Source organism: Apteryx rowi, unplaced genomic scaffold (assembly GCF_003343035.1).
Source record: "Apteryx rowi isolate R43461 unplaced genomic scaffold, aptRow1 scaffold_38, whole genome shotgun sequence".
Classification (NCBI taxonomy): Eukaryota; Metazoa; Chordata; class Aves; order Apterygiformes; family Apterygidae; genus Apteryx; species Apteryx rowi.
This window is the reverse complement of record NW_020450307.1, coordinates 2,588,415-2,602,506: the sequence shown is the minus strand read 5'-3', so window position 1 is coordinate 2,602,506 and position 14,092 is coordinate 2,588,415. Positions and strand designations below refer to the sequence as shown.

At 38.3% G+C, this 14,092-nt stretch overlaps 1 protein-coding gene across 3 annotated transcripts in view; it reads right to left on the bottom strand.

Moving 5' to 3' along the window:
• RERE (arginine-glutamic acid dipeptide repeats) overlaps window positions 1-14,092 on the bottom strand; it is a 172,303-nt gene that overhangs the window by 80,035 nt on the left and 78,176 nt on the right. For all 3 annotated transcript variants that reach the window (XM_026074072.1, XM_026074070.1, XM_026074071.1), the window contains one exon: window positions 3,523-3,621. In XM_026074072.1, the coding sequence (XP_025929857.1) occupies window positions 3,523-3,621 (99 nt within the window). The remainder of the gene's footprint in view (window positions 1-3,522; window positions 3,622-14,092) is intronic.

The following is a 14,092-nucleotide window of genomic DNA, read 5'->3' as shown; positions in this document are numbered from 1 at the left end:
AAAAGTTAAATCAGTAGATATTCACCAGGCCAAGAACAGTCTAATTCTATGTCCAGCACAAAGAGTGGCATGGTTTGAACCTGGGTCTTCCACTTCTCTTAGAAGTGTCTTTCTTTCAAGTTACCAACCAGCCACATTACCACAGACTTCCTCCTGCTCATTGCTTCCCATCATGAGATGGGAACACACTTAAGGCTTTCACCAAAATTTGATCATTTTGGCCAGGCTTTGGATTTGACACATCAGTGTTTCCTTGTGAAAAACAGTTTGTCATGGAGTTCCCACAGAGCTCTAGCACCCTACACATGATGCACAAGAAGTCTTTCTCAGTGCTGCAGAACCAACGATAAGGAAGCATTTCCTTGCAAATCCCAGAAATGCTTAGGAGTGCAGTACAGCTGCTTTAATCTGGAGCTTTCTACAAACTGTCAGAGACAAACACGCTATGAAGTTCTGCAGGTGGAGCTTAGCTGTCTATAAATAAGAGCACAGTTTGATCTTTGGCTCTGCTGTGGCTGGAAGGCTGCCAAATATTTCTGGAAACTTGGATGGAACAGAACAAGAACAAATATGATAAAATGCACTGAGACTGACAATGATTTATAGAGTTAATGATCATTACTCTGTACTCAGAGTTTGCACTTTTGGAGTAATGTTTCACTTTTCAATAAACTTTGCTTTTTTCTTATTCGTAAGGCTCCATTCTCTATCATTTAACATGGACTGCCGATCAAAAAACCCTGAGCTGCAGCAGCTATGGCATTCTCAACAAAGTGCAGCTTACAGAGAAAACAAGACGACTGAAAAAATCTTCCACAAAGAAAAAGCACAATTGCCACTGTACAATTAATCATTCTAGGGAAATATAATTAACCATTTTAGGGAAAGACTGTATGCAGAAAAAGCAGAGGTAAAAACAGTACACGTACAAACATACTAAACAGAGTGTGGCACTTCTGAGATATTTGTTCYGACAGTCGGTGCTCTAAACAAAATGCCCTTTTATGAGAAGATTGTAAACCTTATTAGGAAACTGCGTTCTAGGCTTTTTACTCATCCTCTCCTTCCTCTGTTGCTATGTTAGCCCATGATCCTCTTTCACCCTACGACTTCAGGCAGTCTCCTTACCACAAAGCTTCTTTGTTGGATTTCAGAATCAGCCTACTTGAATATGGGTTTATACGGCCTAGCCCTAACCTAGTTCTTGCAAAAAAGGTTTACGTAAGGAGAGAGGAAGCACACACATTCATTGGAAAACTCCCTGAAGCACTTTCAAGGCAACAGGACCTTAAAGAACGTCTCTTCAGTCATTGTTTGAATAATAAAAAAAAAATGCTAGAAGACCAGGAAAATTTTACTGATTATTAATCAGCTCTATTTTACAGCACCAATGACAGCTTAATTAGTAGCTTAACAAGGCTGTAAGATTTATTTTTATTTACTTTTTCAATTTTTATTTTGATTAACTTACTAGCTTAAAATTCATCCAAAAAATACTTTGTTCTGGCTCACTTTTATTATGAATGATGCTGTCTTCCACCATATGAGTAGATTTTTTTCATCTAGATACGTGGTAGGTATACATGACAAGTTGTATTTCTATCTCCATTTATTCCTAATACCTGGTATCTGAGGGAAGAAGCTTTTCAGATAGTGTAAGGTAGAAACCATAACTGAAGTCTGAGGTTTTGCAGTAATACACATTTTATCATAACCAAATTCCAACCATCTGATTTTCTACTTTAGTGCATACTGCAGCTTAATTATAGAGCTAGGAAATATAATATTTATTCTATTTTCACAAAACCAGACATGCCCAGTCAGCTTGCTAAAGAGGCACTGTCTTCTTACACATTATATCTCACATGAGTCAATTTTGTTAAGCACAATTAACATCAGCATGGATTAAAAACGCAAAATGTTTTTAGGATGTGATCCAGACGAACTTGTTCAGCATTTCTCTTCTCCTGGCTACTAAAAATACAGTAGTGTTTCACTTATTTTTATAGTCAAGTACCTGTGTGTAGCTTAAAGCTGCAAGGTCTGACAAAAACAGTTATGCAGCAGTGTCTGGATTCCAACTGCTGCCAGAAAATGCAGTTTATGTTGAATGCAAGAAACATTGCTATTTCATAAAAAAAAATTAAGAATCTCTTTTTACAAGAAGTCAGCAAATTAAAAATCTTTAATATATTCCCAACCTTATGTGACTTATTTTGCTTTACAATCCTACAAAAAGCTGTCTAATAAGCACAGTCTCATTATATCATATGTATAAAAATTAAGCCAGCAGCAACCTCACAACTGCATCAATTAAGCTGCAGAAGAAGGGAGCGACAAGGAGAAGCACCTTTGCCTCCCTAATTCTTACACAAATGATGCCTTCTCCAAACTCTGGAAAAAGACCCAAAAGTCAAAATACGTGGGCCATTTTTATCTAAGGGAAACACTTTACTAGGAGCATGAAGTGCCCTCCCAACAGCACCCCTTCTCTGTCAACTAGAGTTTTTATGAACAGGTGTCTTCCTCAGGTCAAAAATATTTCTTCCCACTAATCAGACTGCAGAGCAGTATCTTTAGATAGGCTAATATCAACAGCAGAAACTCAATTTGAAGACTGACAGATCAAAAATCTCAACTKCTGTCTGAAGGAGAGAATGACATGTTCACATGTTCTTTTGCCTCCTGCACTATGACCCCAAACAAATAACCCAGAAGGACCATGACTACCTGCACACGCTGAACCAGCAGCCATGTGGACAAGCCAGCACTACGATTACTAAGTTGTACAGGTTCATGAGACTTCCAGTGTAATAGTATGTTCAACCGTATGGGCCCAAATCCCTCAGCTATTCCAGTTCCGTAGGGATATCATATTGCACTGGAGATTTACTGCATGCCAGCAAATTCCCCATGTGCATACCTTACTTTGGGAGCTACAAATAAGATGGATGCAATATTTTCAGTCCAGTTTTGGAGACTGAAAATTTGTATATATTTTAAGGTAAATGCAGATGGCATAGCTACATCCCAGCTCTCAGATGATCTCCTTTTGGTCTCCCGTGTCAAAGATCCATCCAGCAAGAACTATGCCAGTAGACACCTTTTAACATACAGTGTGAAGGAAAGAAGGGACTTAAAATATTCTGTATGCTTTTTACATCTTGTCCTACTGCAACTACTGAACAGGGCCAGCTTTCCTGGAGACTGGGCAGGAAGTGAAATGAAGGACCCAGAGGTTTACAGCTTATTCCTCTACCCCACAGTGTCCTCTCAAAATGAGAGTCACTTGATCCTTTCCTCTCTTATTCTGCTATTAGAAAGCTGTTTTTCCCTAGACTAATAAGATTCTGTATATTCAGTGAGGGTCCACTAACACAGAAGTGGGCAAAAATTTATCCTGTGCAGCAAATAAAGATTCCGGGGGGGGGGGGGGGGGGGGGGGGGGGGGGGAGGAGAGGCAAGGAAAAGCAACATGAACTATAAGGCTATAAGGCTCATGGGAATAATTCATTTCCCTACCACTTCATCTTCAGTCCAACACTTCTCAATCAGTTTGGGCACAGGTTTCTTCACCAATCGCTGCAGGGCTTTTCCAGCATCATAGTTACTTTCATGTAGCTAAAAAATAAAGCAGACAAATACATCATTTGATGGAATTAGCAGTGATCTGATATTGGAGAAAAAACATTATAGGGGGCCATGAGATGTTCTACATCTAATTATTTTTACTGTTGATATATGAAGTGAAATTTAAACAACCTGAAGGGTAATTTCAGTTTTATTAGTAGAAGAGACAGCATTAAAAACAAACACATTTTCCTCTTCCTTCCTGAATTTCTCCCAGAAGACATTTGATGCCATAAAGCACTGGAGACTTCCTGGCTAATTAAAAAACATTTTTTTTTATATTAGAAATTCCAAGTAAATTTTTAAAAGCTCCAACATAATATATTTTTCAAAAGGAGTTTATTTTATGCAGCAATATCTTACTCCAATTAATATAATCAAGAGGAAGAACTAATACATGGGAGGGATTGTGAGCTATGGGATGTGAAGTTTACCCATGCACAAGGTTCTGTTTATTTTTATGTTTTGCAAAGATCCACAAGTTGTTGGAAAACAAGTATGGCAAAGGAAAATAAAACCTCTAGAAATAGCTGCAGAAGTACATAAAAGCAACTATGGAGGTCTGAACTGACATTACTGTTTCAGCTGGTCATGTTCTATTATGTACCTTATTTTTTTTTACCATAAAAGCAGGTGTCTATGTGATCAAAAGTTGTCTGAAGTAGACAGTAGACATTTAAATCAGGGTGAGGTAGAAAAGCAACTAGACTGAAAAAACCTTATTCAACAGTGAATCCAAGAGAATCTCTAGCGCTTAGCTCTTGATAGAAAACATTCAGCACACTACAGAATTACAGACTGTTCTATCTTCAAAGTAGAGTGGAATTTTTAGAATGGAGGGACTAATCAGGAGCCTACGCTGCRTCTTCTGAAAATGATCAAAAAGAAAGAGTATTGCTGGGGTGGCAATAAGCTAATTATCTTTCCACACACAGAAGAGARAACTGATTTGCATGGAAACGTCTCTATATACACAAGAGCTAGTTTTTCTAAACAAGGAGCTAAACACAGCAAAACTCCCAAGCTATTGACTAACATTATGAAATTTTATAGGTGCTAAGGATTTTATTTACAATAGAAACAACCAAAATAAGATTCCTCATACTGATCATATCATGCTTTTCCTTCCACCCCAGAAATCTTTGCAGGCCTTCTGCACCCACTCTCTAGAAGCATCGCCTTGCTGCCAGACCTGTCTCTGATCGTTCTCAAAGAACATTTCAACTACTACTACAATCCTTGAACTTTTCCCCAAGACTGATGAACTGAACAGGAACAAGATACAATTACTGAACAGGGACAAGATACTAACTACTTTGTCACTATTAATATAAAATTATAACAAAACCTGATTACAGGAGGAGAAAATCCTCATTTTTCTTCTGTCATAAGGCTCAAATTTTAGAACAGAATCCTGCTTCAAATTAAATTAGCATGAGATGACTTTCTTACTGCTGCTCACTTTAGCTATTTATATCTCTCAGCCAATTCATAAATACCAACTATGTACGTTTGACAATGGTTAGATCCCTCTTACCCTGGGGCCACATCCTAACAATACTGGCTTGTCCTTGAATTCCTTCTTTTGTCTAGTCACATCATGTCTCGACTCAGACAGTAAGCTTTTTGGGCATGAGAACTTGTTTTTGCCCTGTATTCACACAGCATCCAGTAGCATGATTTAGAGACTCTTAAGAGCTATAAGTAAATTACTCAAATTTATTTCTGTTAGGTATGGTTAAGTGATTTCTAYTAGGAAGCAAAGAAATCTGAATGAAGGTAGAAGGTGAAAAAAATCACTGCATGTGTATCTATTTATATTTTAAAATATGTATACATTTAACTATAAATATATATAGTTTCTATATTTAAAATCTTTTTATATATTTAAATACAGCTTCTTTATTGACCTGAAACACTGCCGCATCTAGGTTTTAGCTTAACAGACAAGCCTGCTGCAACAAGGCCAGGGTAGCTCCAGAACCTTGGTACTGCTGCAAATGGCAGGGCAGAATATTCAAACAAGCCTGCGAGGGCTGCAGCAGAACTGGACAAAAGCTGGGAAACCGAAAGCAAAGCTCTGCGCTCAGCGCAGGGCTCATGCAGCTGTGAAAGGAAAGCACATCTGCAGGACCCGCTATAAAGCGGCATCCACTTTCACTTCCTGGCTTTTGTCAACTCAGTTCGGCCTTCGCGGATTTTAAATAGTGCATCTGTGAGCACACTGCTCTGTAAAAAAAGAGTTCACTTTTTCAATAAAAATGATACCATAAAAGGATAGGAAATTTCACAGAACAGAGTGCCCATTTCACACAAGGCCCTGTGGTCTATCATATTGGGGCACTTTATGAAATGGTGGACTTTGGATACCACATACCACAGCAAACAATCTTCCCATCTATTTTATGGGCGTCTTGGCTTTCTGGTCATGGATGCCATAGAACGAGTTGTGGCAGTCGATAAAGCCAATTCATCTGTGGTACAAAGTACCCTGGAAATTAATTTTTCTTTAGTAAAGTTCCTGCACATAAACCGCAATGTCTTAAAAATAATGGCTAATTTATTCCATTTGCTAGCCAACCTTCCATTCTATATCATTTTGAGCCTCCTTTATAACAACTGAAGAGCTGAGTTTCCAGAAAAAAATTTGGTACTGTATCTAAAACCTAAAATAGGCAGTCTGAGGTCCAAAAACGCAGAGGACTGCGGTTAGCCATGAAAGCAGTAAAGTGCTCAGTCCCTTGAATATCAGGCCACTCAAAAGACAGACTGTAAACCTCTTACTAAGTGATGAACATGCAGCCAGCTGTGTTAAAAGAATTAGCACACTACGAATTACACTTGGCACAAACTGGCTCACATCTTCTAACATCATCAGCTCAAGATCTGTTCCTACTGAAGGTGCTCTTCCATCTCCACCTAGTTATTGGGGCATTTTACATTTATTTATAATCGAAGAACTTCTGTTAAAAAGAGCTAAATGCCACTGAAAATAAAAGATCACGGCTGAGTAAAGACCTCCAATCACTACGTAGATGAGTTTTTAGAACAAACAGCAATGTTTCCTTCATTGGCTGCCTGAACTTTTTTTTTTCCTTACCACCAGCTAAAGTAAGGATACTGTAAGGGGTGTTACTGTAATAAAACAAGCACTTGGCTAATATAATGGGAACAAAGAAAGAAAACGAAGCCAGAATCCCATTCTGCTCATTTTCAGCTTTCTACATGGCACATACAGGAAGGTTATTAAAGACGCTCTGCACAACAATTACAACAGCGATATGCACCTTCACAGAATAACTGCAGAAAACAATGCTTCAGCTTCCAAAATTATTTTCAACCCTCCCCCCCATCCCTTCCCCAGCTATCTAATCTCTGCAAGCTACTGCTAAGAGATGCATTAACACGTCAGGGCCATCAATAACACCTCACACTGCTGTAAGTCAGGGAGATGCATTACCTGAGATCACTTAGCAGAAGCCACTGCTTTCAGATGCATCTCCCTCCACAGGTAACATTTCCTAATGTACAATAGAGCGCTGGCTTATAAATCTGCCTCTGTTGCCTACATCAGTGTCAGCTCCCATGACTGAACCTCCATGCAGGTGAAACAATGATCTCAGTCCATCTTTCATAAGCCACAAGTTAAATGATAAGACTAGAAAGCCAAACTCGCTGTGCCAGTACTCACTGCCAATACTCAAACACCACTACTGACTTTAAAACTGCTTTTATCACTTTTTTTTTTTTTTTTTGAGCCTCCTGTGGTATGCAATACCTAAAGACATGAAAATAAGATGATGTCTTTTCTACTGGGCATGCACTGATTTTTCTCCTTGTTTGTACTCCAGCACTGGGAATAGATCCATCTGAAAGTAAAAAGGACTATTTGTTTTGCCAGCTCACCTTGCGAATGCTTTCTGTGCGTGATACTGCCTAAAAGATTTCTCACTTAAGAAATTTGACAGTGTTGAAGAGAATATTGCTTCTGTTTCTTCTCCCCTTCTGCTCCCTCCCAAAACACGCAGTAATGCCAAAGCCTCTTTGTAACTTGGAGTGAACCTTTATTTCGCCTCAAGAACAACAAGTGTCTTTCCTGGCAGCCCTGTTGCCCAAACAGTTCAATCCGCAAATATTCAGACAAACCCCAAAAGAATGGACTGGACTGGACCAACAGGCAACTACACTGGTTACTAAAATACAAAACAGTTAGCAGGCCATCAGAATTGTCCCAAATCACCAACAGAAAAGATGAGCACTAACTTTTGACCAAGGAATTACATTAATAACAATCACAAAAGGCAACAGCATAGAAGCAACGGAAGAAGGGCCACATAAAAGGAAAAAAACAAAATGTGAAACTAGAAGTATTGATACAGGTTTAGAGCCTCCTGAAAAATTCTGACTTTTAGCAAGGAAAAAAATGCTTTGATTAGTGCCAAGAATAGGATAATGCAGCAAAAGGAAAAATATAATTTTGTGCAAGTGCCAGAGTTAAATTTATTTCCTTTAATCTGGCTGATGGATCATTCTCTGCTTATTACTTTCAGTCATTTAATATATATAAGCACTCTATTGGCAAGCAACTTGAACATATAAATAATAGCTAATGATGACTGCCTACGGTTTAATTAACTTCTGGTTGAACTTTTCAAGGTATTGCTATAAACACTGGATTACTATCCTGTCATCTAGAGAATCATTGTTTTTAGCATTAACCCTGCCATCTAAATTCTGAGCCATTGTGACAATATGTACATATACAATTGCAACAAAAGGAATCAACACAAATGTACTTTAATAAAGAAAATACAACTTCGGCATCACAGGACAGGATTTTAAATTAAACAAAAACTCTTAATGTGCACGTGCCTAAAACCTCATTTATATTACAACAGTCATTAAACAACTCTGGATCACAGGCAAGCCTGATTAGCATAAAGTCTGCACAGTTCCACAAGGTTTCAAGTTTCTGCTACAGCTTCTCAGCTGAGCTGCCATTTTCTGTCTGCGTGATGTTGCAAATAAATTTTCCTTTTGGCATGGCTCAGCTGTCAGGCACCTCTGTTCTGTAATGAACCCATGAATTACATCTTGCAGCTCTGACATCTCTGGTCTCGCTCATCAAAATATTGTTCTTCAATTGTAATTTATAACTTAATTTAAATGTCCCTTTTACTGTGACCTTTTTAGATCAGAATGGCATTGCATCTGGCAGCTTCTACTTCAGCAAGGCATCCTTTTGCAATTACAATCATTACAATCTCCGCTGAAAAGCCCATCTGAGTTAGGCTGCATTCATACTACAATATTAAATAATTGCAGTCCATTAAGAACACTGTTAGATTCCAGAGTCTTTTGTCTAAGGAAAAATTGCTACTATACTGTGACAAAGTATTGCTGAACTACTTTGAAATCTACCCAGAAAAGTCAATAAAAGCAGAAGGGATTGTTCAGCCAGAAAAATCTTTTCTGAGGATGCAGACACATCCAGTATTTATAATCCTAATACTAGAATTCAGGAATTCTCCAGTTCAGGTGCTGGCTCTTCCACTGAATAATGACTGGCCATGAACAAATGATGTCACTTGTCAGGGCACAGAGATATAAAGCCTGACCTGCCAAACATGAAGTAGATACCGCCAATATTGCATTTTAAGCCTCAAGTAACACAAATGAACCAAAAGAAAATTTTTTCACTGCTGCCTACCAAGATATTTCAGTGGAATTGTAAAGGAAGACGGCATTTGCCCGTTAATGTGCAGAAAATATTTACTTAACATCCCTATTTAAGTACCAGTTATTATAATCTATGCAGGTCTAAGAAGGTTATGGGCATTAATGAAGGATTTGCTCTCGCTACTTAAGTGGACAACAGTCAAGATACACAGTAGCTCAGTAAAACTTTATGATGTTTAAGAAGTTAGAAAACAAACAGAAAAGAGAAGACAAGGAAAAAGAAAATCTTAAAGAGAATTATTGCCATATAGTTTGAGTAGCTATTTCTTTTGGTGTAGTAACTTCTAATCCAAGCGCCTAATTTTATACAGAACATAATTTGGGTCACTTCTTTCAGTACCACAGCTAACATTTCAGTTTGATGTAGGTGCTCTTTAGAGCTCTAGGCATCCTGCCCAACTAGCACCAGCCACCTGCCAGAACTTTTCTGCCACTGTGCAAGTGGAACGAGATCCATAGTAAACAAATCTTATTAAGTGAAACTGCAAGACATATTTTCAGATTTGTAGCATTCTTTAAAACATTCATCCTCCAAAGCAGCAAAGTCTGATTTTTACCAGACATGCCTGAAACTCAGCAAGGGACTAACCCCAAATATCCCTTTAATCTAGGGTTATTTTCCTGTCCTTGAAATTCTGATTCTGCCTGACACCAGATGATTTGGATTGGAGAAAAACACGGCACTCTCCAACACCAAAACTGCTCTGCCGGGCTCCCTCTGGTGCCCAAGGACAACAAAACCTTGAACCAATCAAGAACCCAAGCTGTCCAACAAAAAGCCACYGCCTGACTACCTTGTTTTTCCAACATGTCATCACAGCTAATTGGTAAGTTTTGATTTATAACTAGTTGATTAACAGCTTGACTTGCAACAAGACTTGAGATTAACACACACACCCCCAAAAAAAGGGTGACAGAAATCACTACAGCTACTTCAAAGGAAAATTTAAACTAGCTCTATTTTTTTAAATATCTGGTTTGTGGCATGTGACAGCTTGAGAAATATAAAAATTGGCCCCCATTGTTTTTTGGGGAAAAAAAGGTAACTTTTCTCCCCCTCCCCCTTCTAATGTTATTTAAACTTCTATATATCTCTAATCACTGTAAAATGATCTAGATGCTAATGATGCAAGTTAAAAAAAAAAAAAAAAGAAAGAGAGAGAGATTTTTGTTGCATCAATTTTCAAGCAGTGGAATTGCCAAGGCCCAACCAAATACTCAACTACCCAGATAGCTCAAAACACAGTTCCTCGATGCAGGACAGCAGGGGGAGCTAACTCTGCCCGCTGTTATCACGGGTCCAAACAGCAGCAGCGTGTGTCACTCTAAGCATCCAGGGCAGGAACTTGCAAAATATGTACAAAACTTGCAGCAGCAATTTTGAAAACATTCAGAAAACTGAATACTTTGCACATCGCAAAACAGCCATAAGCAGCAATGGCAGTCACATTTTTGGCCCTTTTTATCTGCCTTTTTCAACAGTTTCTCTAGAAAAATTTCCTAAATACTGAATTGTCTTACAACTAAAGCACAGAAGTTTTTTCCTAACTGCAAGGATGAGTGAAAATTCAAAAAGGCAAAACCATCTTATGCACTAGAAGTGGCTTCATTTTTCAACATGCTCAAGCAGAGAGCGATGGCCCCTGAAGTGCTATGCTACCTCATTTGAACCATGAGTAGCTGTTGATGAAGACTCATACAAAAGGAAAACTAGTAATAATAAGAAATGCTAACACGTATTTAAATAGTTTTCTTATGCTTTCAACCTGGTCTGTAGTTAATGAACATGAAAATCTGGTCTAAGGGCAAGTTAAAACAGGGAATAATTTGTCTGGGTGACATCTTACTTAGAACTGAATTTCCATAAACTGATATTACACTGTCACATTTGTCACTCATAATGACATGTTCCCATGTAATAGCGTGTTATGAGAAGTCAGAACAATGCTATTAGTTAAGAGAAGTTTGTACAGCATGAGCATGCAATTGTTTCCTTTCTTCCATATTCTAGTACGCAAGCTTAAGCGGTGGTATTTTCTTACTCTAGGAGGATAAACAGAGTTGCTGGCTCTTTGATTTCCCAAGCAAAAATAATATGCACATCAAAATGACAAAAACTCTGAGATTCACTCTTACAGACAGAGTTTGCACACTGTCATTTCCGATTTCTTTTCCAGGATCTGGGGTTTTATATAACTGACACTCGCACTCTTGTACTAATGGTGAATATCCCCCTGTGGTAGGGCACACAACACAGGGAAGGAGGGCATCACAGCATTAGAAAACAAGCCAGGCTGATCTTTCCTAAATTATGATGCTCATGATGAATGCCCTGAACCAGAACAATGGGTTAGGCAGAACCCTGAGAACAAATTATTATTCTGCAATGTTCTTAAAAATGAGACCAAAGAGGTAATTTAACTCCTTCTTGACCTGGACTCTCTAAGAAAAGTACTGTGGAATCTCTGAACAACACAAAGAGATCAAAAGCAGCAAAGAACAAATGAGGAGTCATGAGTTTTCAGTTTTGTATTAGTACGGAGTGCAAAAAGGATTTTAAAACAGATCTGATCTTAAATCAGAGCTCTGGAGGAGAGAGGGAAAGAGAAATGGAAAGGGAAGGGAAACATCTATATCAAAACTTACCCCCAACCCTTATTCAGCTGTACTTGCCAGCAGCAGCAACTATGTTTATGCTCAATTTTTACCATACTGAGATTTCTCTATGGATTGGCAGGTCTAGGAAACTAGCATTCTACCACCAAGCAGGGAGAAGTTTCTGGGCATATTTTTTTAAAACCTATTTTTCAGCCATTTCTGTTCTCTGAAGTCACTGTTGTAGTATTAAATACTTCTTTTGATAGCTCTAATCTGCAGGGCTTTGCAGCTCCAACTCTTGTAATAGGCCTTCACGTTAAGACATTTAAAAAACAATTCTTCCTGCCTTTGTATACCTAAATTCTAGGTATGACCTCCCAATATCCTGGAAAGTTCCTCCTGCTCTTCTGCCAAGTACGTAGCCATGATTTCAGTGAAGTTTAACATTATCCCTATGGTGCTAAATCAGAAGATAACAGGGGAAGAACCCCTTACTCATCCTCCCTCTACATATAGCTCTGACTAGTGCAGTTTATGYGGTACATCCTCATACAGTACTCCGGGACTCTGGACTAACTCACATTCTTTCTCCTAATGACACAGAGGCAACAGCTCCCATTTCTTTGGAGAAAGTGAACTTAGCAGAAAGTCTGAGCAACAGAGGTGAACACACATTTTTGTTTGTCTGCCCCAACCAGCTAGGTTTACAAACAAACACAGGCTTCTGCCTAAAGCGAACTTGATATTAAGGCATACAGTAGGAGATAGCAGCTCACTCAGCTTGTTTCACATAGCTCTATTTCTTGCATTATGAATGAAAGCACATTCAGAGTGCTGAGGGATCCAATGCAGCTGCAATATTCATCCATCTACCTACCACAAAGGTGGGATTTTAGGAAGAAAGGGTTTTTCTCCTGGCCTCTAACTTTGAAGAGCACATCCTTAAATTTTAACTAAGGGCACAGCAGCACAAGTCTTTCAGCTGTAAGAATGATTTCAGATGTTCCTACCTCCTCAGTTGTGCTGATTCAACTATTTGATAGCCATGCCAAAAAAACTGCATGTGAAACGATATTACTTTAAAGAACCTCTCAAGTGGTAATGTACTTTGTTTTAGAAACTGAACAAAGTCACAGAAGCACCAGTTTGGAGATCCCATGAAAGTTTTCATAATCAGAATAGTGTCAAAGCCCTAAAAGACTCTCCTCTATATTTAGAAGATACCTGTGGAAATCCTTAACAGGCCTACATCAATCATGCCAAAATCTTCCCACACAATACTTTCAGAAGACAAAGCTGTGACAGTGGGGTAAGAAGAGGAAGAAAACACCCATGAAAATAAGAATAATTATTAATATGAAGACATACTGATGAAAGTTTGGCTGTTGTGTGTGTCTGTAGGCTCCTAACAAGCTACTGTAAAGTCTGTCTATATTGCATTTTAAGAACTATCACTGTGATACCAGCGCATGAAAGTATTTGTTTTCTATCTCAAAAAACACACGATGCAGCTGGAGACTTACTGCTTGCTAAGTTTGCATGTCACTTTTTCACATGTACAAAATCAAGTTTTAAAATGGCTGTCAACTGATTTGCGTTCAAGTTCTCTATCATGCAAGAGCTTACAGCATTTTTAACAAATGCAACAAAAATAGACTACATTTGATCTTTTAGTATAAATGAAACTGGAGTAAATTACACAGACTCACAATATGTAGGCATAACTGTAAAACATGCAGTTACCACTTCTGAATTTTAAGTAAGGAAATTGATTCACATGGCTCTGGATTTTAAAACAAGGGCTCATCCTATTATATTTGAAGGCAAATACTCTGTAGATTTGTAAGGAGTAAGCTGGAAATGAATCTAGTGATCCACATACAGCTGAAATGAGTTTTTCCAGGGCTGAAGGACAAATCTGAAACTTGGGTCTTAAGATGATTTCTGTACGTTTCCTGGTATTCTTGTTAATCAGTTCTTTAATGCTTCCTGATCTGAGAAGTAATAAAGGCAAAACTCAATGTCATTTTACTTGTGACACCTGACACCCTTAGAAGAACAACACTAATACATCTTTCCATTACTTTCTCTCTCTTTTTTTTTTTTTTTTTTTTTTTTTTTTTTT